Source organism: Megascapheus bottae, chromosome 32 (assembly GCF_031878675.1).
Source record: "Megascapheus bottae isolate mThoBot1 chromosome 32, mThoBot2.hap1, whole genome shotgun sequence".
Lineage (NCBI taxonomy): Eukaryota > Metazoa > Chordata > Mammalia > Rodentia > Geomyidae > Megascapheus > Megascapheus bottae.
The window spans coordinates 8,135,350-8,149,142 of record NC_143540.1 but is presented as its reverse complement, the minus strand read 5'-3'; the positions used below and the strand labels follow the sequence as shown (position 1 = coordinate 8,149,142).

Below are 13,793 nucleotides of genomic sequence, written 5' to 3'. Positions count from 1 at the left end.
GTCCCCAAATATGATCCCTGACATCCCACACACACACACCCCAACTTGTACTCACTTTGGGGCCAGTGATTCCAGGAAGTCCCTGGAAGAGATGAATTTGGGAGTTGAGCAGTTGGGATAGAAAGGAGTTGATGGTTCAAGGTGGGTGCTGGAGCCATGTTTATCACATTCAGAATTCTTCCCCCCACCCCGCCTTCCCCTGCTAAAACTCACCGGCTCACCCGGGGTTCCGGGTTGTCCTGGGATACCGGGGGCTCCATCTTCACAGTCTCCCTGAAGGAGTAACACATGGTGTGAAGACCCAGAGAGGACCCCAGCACCCAGTCTCCTGCTCTAAATTCCAGACAAGGAGAGGTCAGCTTTCCTACCTTCTCTCCTTTCTCTCCAGAAGGCCCAACTGGACCTTGGGGACCAGGATTTCCGGGTAGGCCCTAGGAGGAAATGAGTCAAGAAATATGAAGTCCAGGGCTAGGAATGGGGCTTAGTGGTAGAGGGCTTGCCTAGCATGCATGAAGCCCTAGGTTTGATTCCTCAGTACCACATGCACAGAAAAAGCTGGAAATGGCACTGTGGCTCAACTGGGAGAGTGCTAGCCTTGAGCAAAAGAAGCTCCAGGATAGTGCCCAGGCCCTCCCTGAGTTGAGACCCAGGACTGGCCAAGAAAAAGAAAGAAATATGAAGCCCAACACCCAACCTTCCCCCAGAAGAGACTCAGAATATCCACCTCCCTCAGTAGATTCCCTAGCAGGGCCTCAATGCCCTCTTACCGGAAGCCCAGGTTCCCCGTCTCCAGGTCCACCAACTCCTGGTCCAGGGGGTCCCTGGGAGAGAACTTGATCAAGTCAGGGGAAGGGTCGGGGAGTCAGATTCCACGCCACCCCCAGCATACTCATCCCTCACTTACCCTTTCCCCACGATCACCTTTGTCACCCTGGAAGACAGATCATGATCGCATGACTCCACTATACCTCCTTTCCCAAGACACCAGGATGGAGGAGGGTCAAAGTGGTTTAAAAGGATCATGGGAAGGGCCGGGAATTTGGCCTAGTAGTAGAGTGCTTGCCTAGCATGCACGGGGAAAACTGGGGTATCGATGGCACGGATAGGAATCAAAAGGTCAGAGCCATCAGTAGACGTTATATGGGTTCCAATGGGGTCACCAAGGCTATGAATCACATGGAGAACCTAAGACCAAATTGGGGAGCACGCTGTCACCTTCACAGCTGTACCAGGAAGCCCTGGGGAACCACGAGGTCCTGGGTCTCCCGAAGGGCCACGAGGTCCAGGGGGACCCTGATGGAGGAGACAAAGTATAAAGGTACAGCCCACAAACCACACTATCTCCACCACCACCCCATCACACATCATTCTTCAGGCCCTGGAACTTACCGAAGGTCCTCGGTCCCCTTTTGTGCCTTCACCTCTAAAGACTTGCCCAGGCTCTCCCTGAAGAGGCAGAGAGTGTTACGGTAGATAAAAGTCCCTAGAGATACCCCAGCTATTCCCTGCCACACGAAGGCCCCACACAGTTCTGGGGGTAACCTTGCACCTCCCTGGGACATCCTGGCACCCAACCCCTTTTACCTACCGGTTCGCCCTTTGGGCCTCGAGGCCCTCGTTCTCCCTGAGAACAAGATATAATAGAGGATAGTGTTTAGGCTTAAGGGGTCCTCATGGATCCCCCCCACATATACTTTGATTCCCCATCCTGTAGAAAGAACCCTGGGGAAGGTACTGGCAAGGAAGGGAAGGCCCTTACCGGTTCCCCACGAGAACCAGGCCACCCTGGAGAGCCCTGTAAATGGAAACCACAGACAAAAGAAATCAGACTCACCCCCATCATCTTAAGCAATTGCCCCAGCAGTGGAGACAAGGCTGGCGTACCTTAATGCCAGGAGTCCCAGGTAGACCAGGGCTGCCTGGAGGTCCATCTGCTCCAGGGAAACCCTACAGAGACAAAGAGCTCAGAGATTAGCTGAAGGGAGGGCTAAGAAGGTGGCTTAGTGGCATGCATGAAGCCCTCCATATCACATAAACAGAAAAAGCTAGAAGTGGCGCTGTGGTTTCAGTGGTAGAGTTAGTTCTACCACTTAAAAATGCCAGTGGTTCATGCCTGTCAAGGTAGCTACTCGGGAGGCTGAGATCTAAGGATCTCAGTTTGAAGCTAGCCTGGGTGGGAAAGTACATGAGACTTTCTGGTGGTTAATTGGAAATAAGAGTCTCATAGACTTCCCTGCGCAGGTTGGTTTTGAACTGCGATCCTCAGATCTCAGCCTCCTCAGAAGCTAGGATGACAGGCGTGAGCCACCAGAGCCGGCCCTGTTTTTGTTTTCCTAGAAGGTGCGTCCTAGATGAAGCACAAAGGCCTCTTTACTCACCCTCTCGCCTTTGGTAATGGTACTTCCGGGTGGACCTGGGGGGCCAGGGGCACCAGTTCTTCCCTGAAAGAGGAGATCAAGTTCAAGGATGCAGTAAGCCAGTCGGGGCAAGGATAGGAGTGAGAAGGCACTTACTGGGAGGCCAGGGGGTCCAGGAGGCCCAGCTTGTCCACTCACGCCCTAAGAAAGAACTTCGGTAAGTCTTGTGCTACCAACCACGCCTTCAGTCCCACTGACACCCAGCCTATTTCTATGCCCATAGGGCCACTCACCATCACTCCAGGTTCCCCCTTTTGGCCCTGTGGGAAAAACACGTCAGACGAGGGGCAGAGTGGCTAGCCTCAGGTGCAGGCAATCATCTTCCCACACAACCCTGGACACTTACCTTTGGGCAATGCACGGAGCAGGACTCTGGATAAGGCTGTGGACACAGGTGCTCTTTGAAGCCTGGCAATTCTCCTGAAATCCCCTGGGTCTCCTCTCTCCACCACCAATACCATCACCTGCCCACCCCACCCAAAGGCCTCATCCAGACCTGAGTAGTCATGGCTGTCTGACACAGTGCTCCTGCCAAATCACTGACTGCCTGGTCCAGGCTTGGACCGTCATCCACCGCCAAGAAGTTCTGGACAGGGTCTATGCCTGGTGCCAAGCGACGCAGCTGCTCCAGATCAGATCCAGCCAAACCCAACATCATCACCTTGAGCCCTAAGAAGGGAATCCACCCATCTTGTAATGTCAACCCTGCGGGGGCTTAATTCCTATCCCTGATTGCATCCTCCATTCCTTACCAGCTGTCTGAGCCTCACGGATTGGTCTGACTATGTCACTTCTCAATGGCTCATCCACCAGTAGAACCATCACCCCGGGGACTTGCTGACGGCGCCCGGGAGCGTTGGGCGCCAAGAGAGATCTGTGAGCTGTGATCACCGCTGAGCCTGAGGGGGAAGTCAGATCAGAACCCCGAGACCTCAAGTGTTTCAAGGAATCCATGCCAACTGCAGGCCTCACCCAAGTTGTTTCCATTTGGGTCCACGTAGGGAATGTCCCGGATTTTCTGCAAGATGATGCCAAGATCATGGGAACTATTCAGTGGGAACGGTAGGGAAGACCGGTGGTTGTAGGGCAGCAGGCCAACCTGGAGTGGGGGAGAGATGGATGGTAGTCTGGAAAGGATGATAGAGCACACATGGGGTAGTGGAGAGCCAGTTTATTGGGGGGTCAGCAACAGTGGCAGGATGGAAATCCACTAGCAAGGAGATGATCCGAAGCTTGGGAGCTGGAATAAACCCTGAAACCATGGTAGAGCAGAAAGATGGCAGCTGGTATGGAACCTGGGGTGCAGAGGTTAGGTTTTGGGATGCCTCAAGACCAAACCTGGACAGCCTGTGGCCCAAGAGGCCCAAGTGCAGACACCAGCCGCTGCAGACCCTGCTTCATGGCCTCTGCTCGATGAGCATTGTCTCGGGTGGCATGCAGTAGAAACACCACGTCCATCAGACCACGAGGACATGCTGTGGGAAGGAGTCAGGTCACTAACATGGTTGACTGGTCCAGTGGCCTTCTTGAGCCTCTCCCGTTATATACCTGGGTTCTGTGTGACAGAGGCCTCAGGACCCCGTCCGCCTCTCTGGACAGGTATCAGAGAGAAGATATAGGAGACACCAGACTCCAGGCCTGTCACCCGCTGGGAGCTTGAGACTGCTGGAAGAGTTTGTGAAGCCCCAGGTACTTCTAAAGAGGAGAAGTTAGTTAAACAGATCTTGCATCTCCTCCACAGAGCCCCTGCCAACCATGGCCTGTCCCTCACCACGGCCAGTGCTTCGGAGTGGCCGCCAGGATAGGATGTAGCTGGATACTCCAGGCACCGGATTCCATGCCAGGGTCACTGAGTTGATAGAGGTGTCTATGACATGGAGTTCAGTGCCCGGGACACGAGGAGACTCTGAAAATATTTTTAAAAATCAGAGATGAGCGGTGCCTCACGCCAATAATCCTAGCTACTCAGGAAGCTGAGATGTGAGGATCAAGGTTCAAAGCCAGCAGGGGCACAAAAAGGACCCGAGACTCTGGTCTCTAACCTCTAGAAAACGGGAAGTGGGGCTTGGCTCAATGGTAGGGCGGTAGCCTTGAGCTGAGGGACATCACCCAGGCCCAGGGGTAGGACAGTAGCCTTGAGCTAAAGAGCTCAGGGACAGTGCCCAGGCCGAGTTCAAGCCCCATGAAAGTCTGTGAGACTCTTATCTCCAATCAACTACCCCCCAAAAAAGCTGAAAGTGGAGCTGTGGTTCAAGTGCTAGAGTGCTCACCTTGAGCAAAAGAAGCTCAGGGACAGACCCATGTCCTGGATTCAAGCCTTAGGACTGGCACTCCCCCCCCCACAAAAAAATGTCAATTTGATCTAAGATACAAGAAATGAGGGTGAGTGGTGAGGGGAGGTAAAAGCACACCAAAGTGAGGTGGGCTCTCTCAGCTCACCAGTGTGTGCGGTCACTTCCTTGGGGGGCCCTGCTCCAGCGGGCCCCAGGACACTCAGCTGCACCTGGTACAGTGTCGCTGGCTCCAGCCCATCCAGGTCATAGCTGTTAAACTCAGGACCCAGGACCCTGGATTGTTCCTGGCCACCTGGGGGAGAAAGGAGAGTAGGAACCATAAATATGCCGGGATGGAGGAGAGGAAATGCTACTTTCCAGTGCTAATGGACTCACCCACCTCATTGACCTCTTCCAAGCTCACTGCGTGACCCTTAACTACGTTACTGATCCCATCTGCCGCATGGATGAATGCTACTACTGCCTCAGCCACTTTGAGGACTGGGTCCACAGTACCCTAACATCTCTCACCCTCAGCTCTCCAGCGCAGATGGTAGCCATGTGCTCCCGGAACCCGTTCCCAGTGTAGTCTCAGCGAGTGTTCCCCACGCTGCACAACTTGAAGAGTCTCCAGGGAGATTGGAGCCTCGGGTGCTAGAGAGAGGGAGAGCTGGGAATCAAGGAGACTCCATCCCCAGGATTCTCTGCACCAATCCCCCACGTGCACTTCCTCGGAACCGGACTCTATTGGTTCCCTCTTCCACAAGTCCTCCCCTCCCATCCAAGCTCCAATCCAGCCCAGGCCCCGCCTACGTGTGGTGACGACAATGGAGACAGGTGCACCCTCACGGTCTCCCACCAGCGCGGTCACTCGCACAGAATAGCTGACTCCACCTTCGAGATCTCGGATCTCAGCGAACTCTGTGTGTCCTGGGAGTATCTGCTGTCTTGTGGGGCCTCCTGGCCGTGCCAGCGAAGAGTAACAACAATCAGGGGTGGGGTGGGGTAGCTAACCAGATATGGCAACCCCAGCCAGGTGGGATAAAGGTAGGGTAGGGTCCATAGAACTATACCTTCACTCCGGCCCCAGGCCAGTCTGTAAGCAGTGGCACCAGTGACCCCTACCCAGGTAACTCTCAGAACATCACTGGAAGCGTTGAGTATCTGTAGTTTTGACACGCTGCCCACTGGCGCAGGGGCTAGGGACAAAGGCACAGTAAGGGATTAGGGGATACTGAGGGTGAGGTAAGGTTAGCATGGGAGGGTGAGTATAGGAAGCCCCAAAAGGGATCTGGGTGATGAAGATCAATCAAGAACCCAGTATAGGTGGACACTGATGGACAGAGGGGTCATTGCAATGGAGTAGCTGGAACAGTTGGTGGGTTAGCCAATCAGAGGTGGCTAGTATGAGTGGGGTCTACTCACTCGTCCTCACAACTACAGAGGCAGGGGCTCCGTCCACACCAGCCACATGGGCTCTCACGTGCACTGTGTACTCAGTGTCTGGTTCCAGTCCATCCAGCTGAGCCACTGTGGCCTCCCCAGAAATCAACTGAGATTTCTCTGGACCTGGGAACAAGATGGAAGGAGTTCTAGGACTAACCCTAACCCTCTCTCAAGAAAATCTAGCAGGAGTGGGGAGTTGGTGGCTCATGCCTGTAATCCCTAGCCATTCAGGAGGCTGAGATCTGAGGACTGCAGTTGAAATCCAGTCTACGCACAAAAGTCTGTGAGACTCTTACCTCCAGTGAACCACCAGAACACCAGAAGTAGAGTTGTGGCTCAAAGTGGTAGAGTGCTAATTTCAAGCCCCATGTCCCTCTCCCCCCACACACACAAAAAAGTTTGGGAATGTGACTTGGTGGTAGAGCATTTGTCTAGTATGCGTGAAGGCCTGGAGTTCGATTCCTCAATACCACATACACAGAAAAACCCAGAAGTGGCACTGTGGGTCAAGTGGTAGAGTGTTAGCCTTGAGCAAAAGAAGTTCAGTGCCCAGACCCTGAGTTCAAGCTCCAGGACTGGTAAAAGAAGAATTTTTTTTTTAAGGGAAGAAACTCTAGTCTCAATTCTACTTAGACCTGCTTCCCATAATCCCCCCAAATTCCAGTTTCCTACCTTGGCCTGAATGCCAGGAAACTCTGTATCCTGTGGCACCAGGAGCCCTGGTCCAGGCAATGGCAATGGATGAGCTGCCAGTTTGAGTCACGTGGACTGACCTCACTGGGCCCAGTGTATCTACACAGAGAGGCAATGGGAAATCTGATGGAGGAGTCTGGCTGGGGAGTGGGGGTGCTAGCAAGGACCATCTGCTATGAGAGGGCTATCAAGAGGCAAGGATCTGATGAAGAAATAGTGAATGGGTTAGATGGGGATTGAATGGGGCTCTGACAGAGGGATTTTGAGAGCAATCTGAGCTGGCAGATGGGTAAGGTCTGACGGGGGGGGGGGAATCTGATGAAAACATCAGGAGAAGAATGTATAAGTCTAAGAAGAACTAGTTTCCTATCCACTCCAATTTTTTTTTTTAAGTGAGCCCAGAGCCAGTGACTCATGCTTGTAAATCCTAGTTACTCAGGAGATTTAAAGCTTGAGGATCACAGTTCAGAGCCAATCCAAGCAGAAAGCTTATTGAGACTCTTATCTCCAATTAACCACTAACATGCCAGAAGTAGAGCTGTGGCTCAAATGGTAAAGCACCAGCCTTAAATGAAAAACAAAAAAAAATACTAAAGGACAGCACCCAGGTCCCGAGTTTGAGCCCCAGTTTCAACACACACACACACACACACACACACACACACACACACACACACGTGATAGGGGTATGAGAATAATGTGTAGTGCAAATTCAAGAGCAAAGATCCTGGAGGGCTTAGGGAGAGAGAGGCAAGAATCTAAAGAAGGTGCAGCTTAAAAGGAGGCAATGGATATGGAGGAAGGAAGATTCAGGGAGGAGGCACCGGATGTGTCTAGGGGAAGGAGAGTGGAATTCTGGGAGAATCAGGAGAGAGTAGAGGCTTGGGAGTTTGAAGGGAAATCAAAGGCAGAGAAGCAAGGGCCTGGGTGAAACTCTGACCAGTTGGAGCCACGATGACAGCAGGAGGCCCCTCTTCTCTTCCTCGAAGTGCAGACACAGACACCTGGTATGAGGCTCCAGGTTGCAGCTCCAGGATGTCTGTAGCAGTAGTATCTGGAGGCAAGGTCCGGCTAGACTCTGGACCTGTGATCAGAAAGAAAGGTTCATCTGTTTCTGCCTGTCTCCTCAGTCCAGCCATACGCTGATCATTTCCCCTTTAGCAATTCCCCACACACCCCACACTAACCACTGCCAGTCCTCCAGCGAATCCGAAATCCACTGGCTCCAGGAACAGGCCCCCAGGTAACCCTTATTCTTGTGGCATCTGAGGCCACGACACGTAGTCCTGACACCGCAAGTGGGGTTTCTGGCTCTAGGGGTTAGAGATAGGGGTCAGAGGTCAAGATCAGGATAGACATGAGGCAGCTGTCCCCTCCTCCCTCAGGACAGCACTCACCTCGGCGAATAGTAAGGATACTGGCACCCCCCTCCCGGGTACCCACTCGAGCAGATACACGCACGGTGTAGGTAAGGCCAGGTCGAACATCATTTAAGTCAAAGGCTGTCTGGCTCCCGGGAAGCACCAGTGTTCGCTCAACCCCTAAGAGAGAAGGCAGGATTGGCAGGCAGAGGTCAGGGATAAGTCCAGTGATGGGTAGGGATATAGGATAAGAATGCTCATGGTATCCAGTACTGGTGGCTCATGCCTCATCATCCTAGCTACTTAGGAGGCTGAGATCTGAGGATCTTCAGTTCAAAACCAGCTCAGGTAAAAAAAAAAAAATCTGTGAGATTCTTCTATCTAATGAATCACCAGGAAACCAGAAATGGCACTATGGCTCAAAGTAGAGTGCTAGCTGTGAGCATAAAAGTATAGGGACAAATTGGGTGCCAATGGCTTGAGCCTGTAATCCTAGTTACTCAGGAGGCTGAGATCTGAGGACCAAGATTTGAAGTCAGCTGAGGCGGGAGAGTCTGTGAAACTCTTGTCTTCAATAAACTCAGAAGAAGCCAGAAGTGACACTGTGGCTCAAGTGGTAAAATGCTAGCCTTGATCAAAAGAAAGCCAGACACACCATCTAGGCCCAGAGTTCAAATCCCAGGACCAGCACACATGCACACACAACAACAACACATGAGATGTGTGGAAACAGTAACTGTAACTAGTGTTATAGAAGGGCAGGTCATGGAGTTAGTGGTTGTAAAAAAGGAAGGTGACACAATGGACAAGGGGCTGGGAATGTAGTTTAGCAGTAGGGTGCTTGTCTAGCAGGTATGAAGCCTTGGGTTCAATTCCTCAGTGCCACCTACAAAGAAAAGGCCGGAAGTGGTACTGTGGCTCAAGTGATAAAGCACTAATCGTGAGCAAAAGAAGCTCAGGGACGGTACCCAGGCCCTGAATTCAAGCCCCATAACTGTCTAAAAAGATGGAGCAGGATAAATGGCAGGTGGTAGAGAAAGAGCTAGCTGAAGAGAGAGGCCAAGGTAGGGGAGAAGTTAGACAGAGCCAGTGCCTCATGGGAGGTAGACAAGAGACTAGAAGGCAAAAGGGACCCAGTAGAAGGAATGGAAAGAGACGGTGGTGCAATTAGACCCCGTGAGCTGGAACATTAGTGCATATCCATTTCTCTAGCAGGCTCCATCTTACCTTGAGTGCCTCTCACGGTAATGCGGTATTCAGAGGCTCCGGGAACGGGGTTCCAGGTCACTCTTACCCCTTGTCCAGGCAGTTCAACTGCTTGCAAATCCATCACAGGACTTACAGGCTGTTCTGGCCCTGTTGGAAAGCATGGCGCAACCTAAGAATCAGCGTGGAGCCTCCATTTTTTTTTTCCCCTCCATCCCTCAGCCAGACCCACAGAGCCCTCACCCGTGGGGACCACAGCTGCAGGCGTGGCCACTTCGCGACCCTCCAACAGTGTATAGAGCGTGAGGCGGTACTCAGTGCCTGGTTGTAGTCCATCCAGCTGGTAGCGGGTCACATCAGAGGGGAGCACCACCTTCTGTGGGGGCTCTAAGCCTACAAGATGGTAGAGTCAGTCAAGGCTAGTCGAATCCACCAAGCCTGGACCCACCCTTTAACCTGACTGACCACTCTCACGACGCCACTCCAACCGGTAACCCCGGGCCTCAGGCACCAAGTTCCAGGAAAGGAGGATAGATGTGGGGCTCAAAATGGTGGGACGTAGAATCTGCTCGATAGAAGAGTCTAACCCAGGGAACACGGGTTCAGAGGTCAGTGACCTCTGAACCTCGCCCTGCCCACCCACCCCAACCCGAAGAAGAAAACACCCAGCCTTCTCTCACCCGTGCGAGCAGTCACAGAAGTGGCAGGTCCCATTCCATGGGCAAACTGAGGGGTCACAGTCACCTCATAATCCGTACCAGGCCTCAGATCACGCAGCAATGTTGACCCGTGCCCGGAGGGCAGTTCCTGCTGCTGTGGTGACCCACCTACATGGGGGGGTTACAAGCATGTTCAAGGCCTAGACCATCTTGTCTAGATCATAAGGGACTCCATTCAGCTCATACTTCTCCCTTACCTCCAAGGGCCCGCCATGTCACACGGTAGCCAACAGCTCCTGGCACTCTCCGCCAGGCTACCAGGAGACTGTGTGCTGTGGTATTCTGAATGGCCAGCTCTAGCCCTTCCATGGCAGCTAGAGAAAGATCCCACCAAGGATTAAAGGAATCGATAGTGGTAGGGGTTATGGGGCTGGATGGTTAGGGAAACGGGGTTCAGAGGATGGCAGGATTGCTTACTGGTGCGAGCCGTCCCTCTCACAGCCTCCCCTATGCTGTTGGCATAGAGGGCAAACACTGTCACCTGGTACTCAGTCAGTGGCCGGAGACCTTGTAGTTGTATGCTGGTCTCACCAGCTGGGACATTCACCTGTCCAGGGGTCAGAGGTCACCTTATCGCATTTCTCCCAAGTTCCCAGCCACCCATCTGTCATTTCTGATGATGTACCCCTTTACCTCCCGCCGTTCGCCTGGCAGTGGTTGTCCCAACCCAGTGAGCGGGGTATACTCAATTTTATAGCCCGTCACTGGACCACTAGCTGCTGTCCACTGTACTCTCAAAGACTGACTGCTTGGCTCGGAAAGCACCAGATCCCGGGGGCCAGATGTGGAATCATCAGCTGTCAAGGGCGGGAGAAGAAGGATCAAGGGTCAGGATGGGTTCCACATTCCCACGTGGGGATTTACAAGAAAGAAAACCAGATCAGGACAGCACGCAGTAATGTGAGCAGGGAGAGACTCACGAGGCAGGGTGACGGGCACACCACCAGCTGTTGTACACACTCTCCGGGAAATGAGAGGTAAGAGTGTTCGCAAAATGCTGAAATCATTGACGAAGAAGAAGAAATCGCTGCTGGGCTGTGAAGCAACTCGCTTGAGCTCTTCGGGATCTGCATTCTTGATTCCTGTTAGAGATCAGTAAAATTCAGTTGGTCCCATGGCTTCTGTGGGGACTCTACATACTCTGGTTGACCTTTTATCCCAGCTTAGTGCTTACCCACAGCAAATAGCTTGACCCCCTGCCCCTTGAGTTTCTGGGCAGCTGTGTCTACCAAGTCCTGGGACTTTCCATCTGTGATTAGGATGCAGACCTAGGAAGGTATAGAAGATCAAGTGAGGGCTTCTTTGAACACGGCATGAAAGGTCACCGTCAAGGAGGTAGGTGGGTTTAGGGATCACCTTGGGAATACCAGGTCGGGTCAGGTGAGGCAAGAAGATCTGGTCGGCTACATGGAGAAGTGCAGCCCCCGTGCGAGTGTTTCCCCCTTTATAGTTGAGCTCACGAATGGCACGGATCACATCACCCCCAGAGCTGAGGGCATCTAGGCCAAATTCTGTCCTGGTAGGGTGCAAAGGAAAAGGAAGAAAAACAGGCAAAGGGTTATGACTTCTAGCTCTGTTTATTTGCCGGTCCTGGGGCTTGAATGCAGGGCCTGGGTACTGTCTCTGAATCTCTCTGTGCTCAAAAGGCTAGGGCTCTACCACTTAAGCCACAGCACCACTTCTAGCTTTTTTCTGTATATGTGATACAGAGGAATTGAACTCTGGGCTTCATGCATGCTAGGCAAGCACTCTACCACTAAGCCACCTTCCCAGCCAGCTCTGGCCTTTTGCTAGGTCTCTGGTGGGCTCATGTCTATCATTCTAACTACTCAAGAAGCTGAGATCTGAGGATCACAGTTAAAAGCCATCCCAGGTAGGAAAGGCTGTGAGAACTCTCATCTCTAGTTAACTACCAGAAAACCAGATGTGGAGCTGCGGATCAAAGTGGTAGAGTGCTAGCCTTGAGCAAAAGAGCTCAGGCATAGCACCCCAGGCCCTGAGTTCAAGCCTTACCATGACCACCACCATCAATAACAACGCACACAACAAGATTTTCAGCCTGGAAGGACACGATGTCTAGTCGAATAATGACAAGAAGAAAGGCCCAGTTATAGGAAGGGAGATATCGGTGAGACTGGAAGCCCCCAGTACTGGTATGTAGAGGGGGAGGGGGAGGGGTTAGGATGCTAGAATATGGAAAGTCCAAGGCATGTGGGGTTTCTGGCATTATGTGGGACAGTTCCTGGGCTCCCATCTCCATCCAGATCACAAAACACAGCCTCTTTGTGTTGAGGTTATTTCATGCATAGAATAAATATTCTTCCAAGTGAATTTTCTATCACCAGAAAAGGACCTGGCTTGGGAGACAGCTGCGGGGGGTTGGGGGGCGGGGAGAGGGTGGCAGTGAATTGTCCTGGCCTGGGAAAGACAGACCCTGAGGCTTTCTGCTCTGTCTAGAGAAGGGGTGTTGATGGGGTCTAGGATCCTGCCCCCACCTCCACCCCAGGACCCGTTACTCACTGTGGATCATCACTGTATTGCACGGTAGCAAAGCGTACACCCTGGGCACTGGCTACCCTCGAGAAAGGCAGCATGAGTCCCTCTAGGAAGCCTCGGACCTCACGGAAGTTATTGCGGCCGATAGAAGAGGAACCATCGAGTAAGAACACGATGTCAGCAGCATAAAGGTTCGTGCAGGTCACTGGAGTCAGGAGAGGAGATCAGAAACCTTTTCTAAGACAACACCCTCCCCTCTCTGGGTGCTGGAGACCCCCTGGAACTAGAGGTAGGGTGGAGAGTAGGTTGACTGCATGACTGTGGGACCTGTCAAGTCTCAGGGTCTGGGCCAGGAATGAGACAGAGCAGGAGGTAAGTGTGTCTGGGGGCATGGTGGGGGGAGGTAAGAGTCCCAGTGGAGGTAATTTGGGGAGATCCAGTGCAGGATAGGGGAATCTGAGACAGAGTTAGGAGTTATGCAAAAACTTAGAAGGAATATACAGGTGGGGCGATAAGGAGGGTGTCAAAGTTGAAGGTTGAGTTTGAGCCAGAGGTGACAGGATCACAGGGTGCAGTACTCAGATTCTTTCCTAAGCATTGCCCACCTCTCTCCCTGGGCTGGGCCCAAACTCTGGGCACTCCTGCCAGGATCCGGGCACAGAGCACAGCCATCAGAAGCTGCAGCCTCATCCTGGATGACAGAAATGGTAAGCCAGCACCATTTCCCCCCACCCCTACCCCAAATCTCTGCCCCTTGTCCCTCTGGCTGGTCTGAGCCAGGTCCAGTCCTCCACCACCCTACCCCGAAATTCCGATCTTGCCTGTGTGTTGTGGCGGTGGCTGCCGCTGCCCTCCTGCTCCAGCCGCCAGCTGCCCGCCCTGCTGCAGGCTGCAGTCCCGCTGCCACAGAAAAAGTCCCTGATCCCAGGAGGCGGAGCAGCAGGCGGGATCCCATGTAGCCCGCCCTCACCCATCTCCTGGAGAAAGGTCGCCGCCCTCCCCCCCAACAGATATGACGCATTTAAGGGCCAAGGGTCCCCTTCTTGTAACTTCTGGGAATTCCCCCCTCTCCCTGCTGCAGCCCCCCCCCCAAAAAAAACCCCCAAGCTGTTGATTAGTTGTTAAGGGGCCACAGGACTTGGGAGCTTTAAGTCCATCAGTGATCAGTGAGTGCCAGGAGAC

General features: G+C 53.0%; 1 protein-coding gene across 1 annotated transcript in view; it reads right to left on the bottom strand.

Moving 5' to 3' along the window:
• Col7a1 (collagen type VII alpha 1 chain) overlaps positions 1 to 13,301 on the bottom strand; it is a 37,787-nt gene extending 24,486 nt beyond the window's left edge. Inside the window, exons 1-41 of the mRNA XM_090323452.1 lie at positions 13,217 to 13,301; positions 12,636 to 12,816; positions 11,472 to 11,631; positions 11,290 to 11,383; positions 11,036 to 11,197; positions 10,749 to 10,912; positions 10,533 to 10,662; positions 10,313 to 10,429; positions 10,077 to 10,223; positions 9,862 to 9,978; positions 9,640 to 9,789; positions 9,418 to 9,546; positions 8,227 to 8,370; positions 8,017 to 8,142; positions 7,770 to 7,913; positions 6,809 to 6,928; positions 6,116 to 6,259; positions 5,764 to 5,889; positions 5,504 to 5,650; positions 5,222 to 5,344; positions 4,857 to 5,003; positions 4,189 to 4,323; positions 3,966 to 4,112; positions 3,756 to 3,892; positions 3,390 to 3,516; positions 3,170 to 3,316; positions 2,914 to 3,086; positions 2,764 to 2,799; positions 2,651 to 2,677; positions 2,514 to 2,558; positions 2,379 to 2,441; positions 1,885 to 1,947; positions 1,760 to 1,795; positions 1,589 to 1,624; positions 1,390 to 1,446; positions 1,216 to 1,293; positions 905 to 931; positions 768 to 821; positions 369 to 431; positions 214 to 273; positions 56 to 82 (exon numbers count right to left, since the gene is read on the bottom strand). Of these exons, the coding sequence (XP_090179578.1) occupies positions 56 to 82; positions 214 to 273; positions 369 to 431; positions 768 to 821; positions 905 to 931; positions 1,216 to 1,293; positions 1,390 to 1,446; positions 1,589 to 1,624; positions 1,760 to 1,795; positions 1,885 to 1,947; positions 2,379 to 2,441; positions 2,514 to 2,558; positions 2,651 to 2,677; positions 2,764 to 2,799; positions 2,914 to 3,086; positions 3,170 to 3,316; positions 3,390 to 3,516; positions 3,756 to 3,892; positions 3,966 to 4,112; positions 4,189 to 4,323; positions 4,857 to 5,003; positions 5,222 to 5,344; positions 5,504 to 5,650; positions 5,764 to 5,889; positions 6,116 to 6,259; positions 6,809 to 6,928; positions 7,770 to 7,913; positions 8,017 to 8,142; positions 8,227 to 8,370; positions 9,418 to 9,546; positions 9,640 to 9,789; positions 9,862 to 9,978; positions 10,077 to 10,223; positions 10,313 to 10,429; positions 10,533 to 10,662; positions 10,749 to 10,912; positions 11,036 to 11,197; positions 11,290 to 11,383; positions 11,472 to 11,631; positions 12,636 to 12,816; positions 13,217 to 13,301 (4,395 nt within the window). The remainder of the gene's footprint in view (positions 1 to 55; positions 83 to 213; positions 274 to 368; positions 432 to 767; positions 822 to 904; positions 932 to 1,215; positions 1,294 to 1,389; positions 1,447 to 1,588; positions 1,625 to 1,759; positions 1,796 to 1,884; positions 1,948 to 2,378; positions 2,442 to 2,513; positions 2,559 to 2,650; positions 2,678 to 2,763; positions 2,800 to 2,913; positions 3,087 to 3,169; positions 3,317 to 3,389; positions 3,517 to 3,755; positions 3,893 to 3,965; positions 4,113 to 4,188; positions 4,324 to 4,856; positions 5,004 to 5,221; positions 5,345 to 5,503; positions 5,651 to 5,763; positions 5,890 to 6,115; positions 6,260 to 6,808; positions 6,929 to 7,769; positions 7,914 to 8,016; positions 8,143 to 8,226; positions 8,371 to 9,417; positions 9,547 to 9,639; positions 9,790 to 9,861; positions 9,979 to 10,076; positions 10,224 to 10,312; positions 10,430 to 10,532; positions 10,663 to 10,748; positions 10,913 to 11,035; positions 11,198 to 11,289; positions 11,384 to 11,471; positions 11,632 to 12,635; positions 12,817 to 13,216) is intronic.
• Between the last annotated feature and the right edge of the window lie 492 nt (positions 13,302 to 13,793).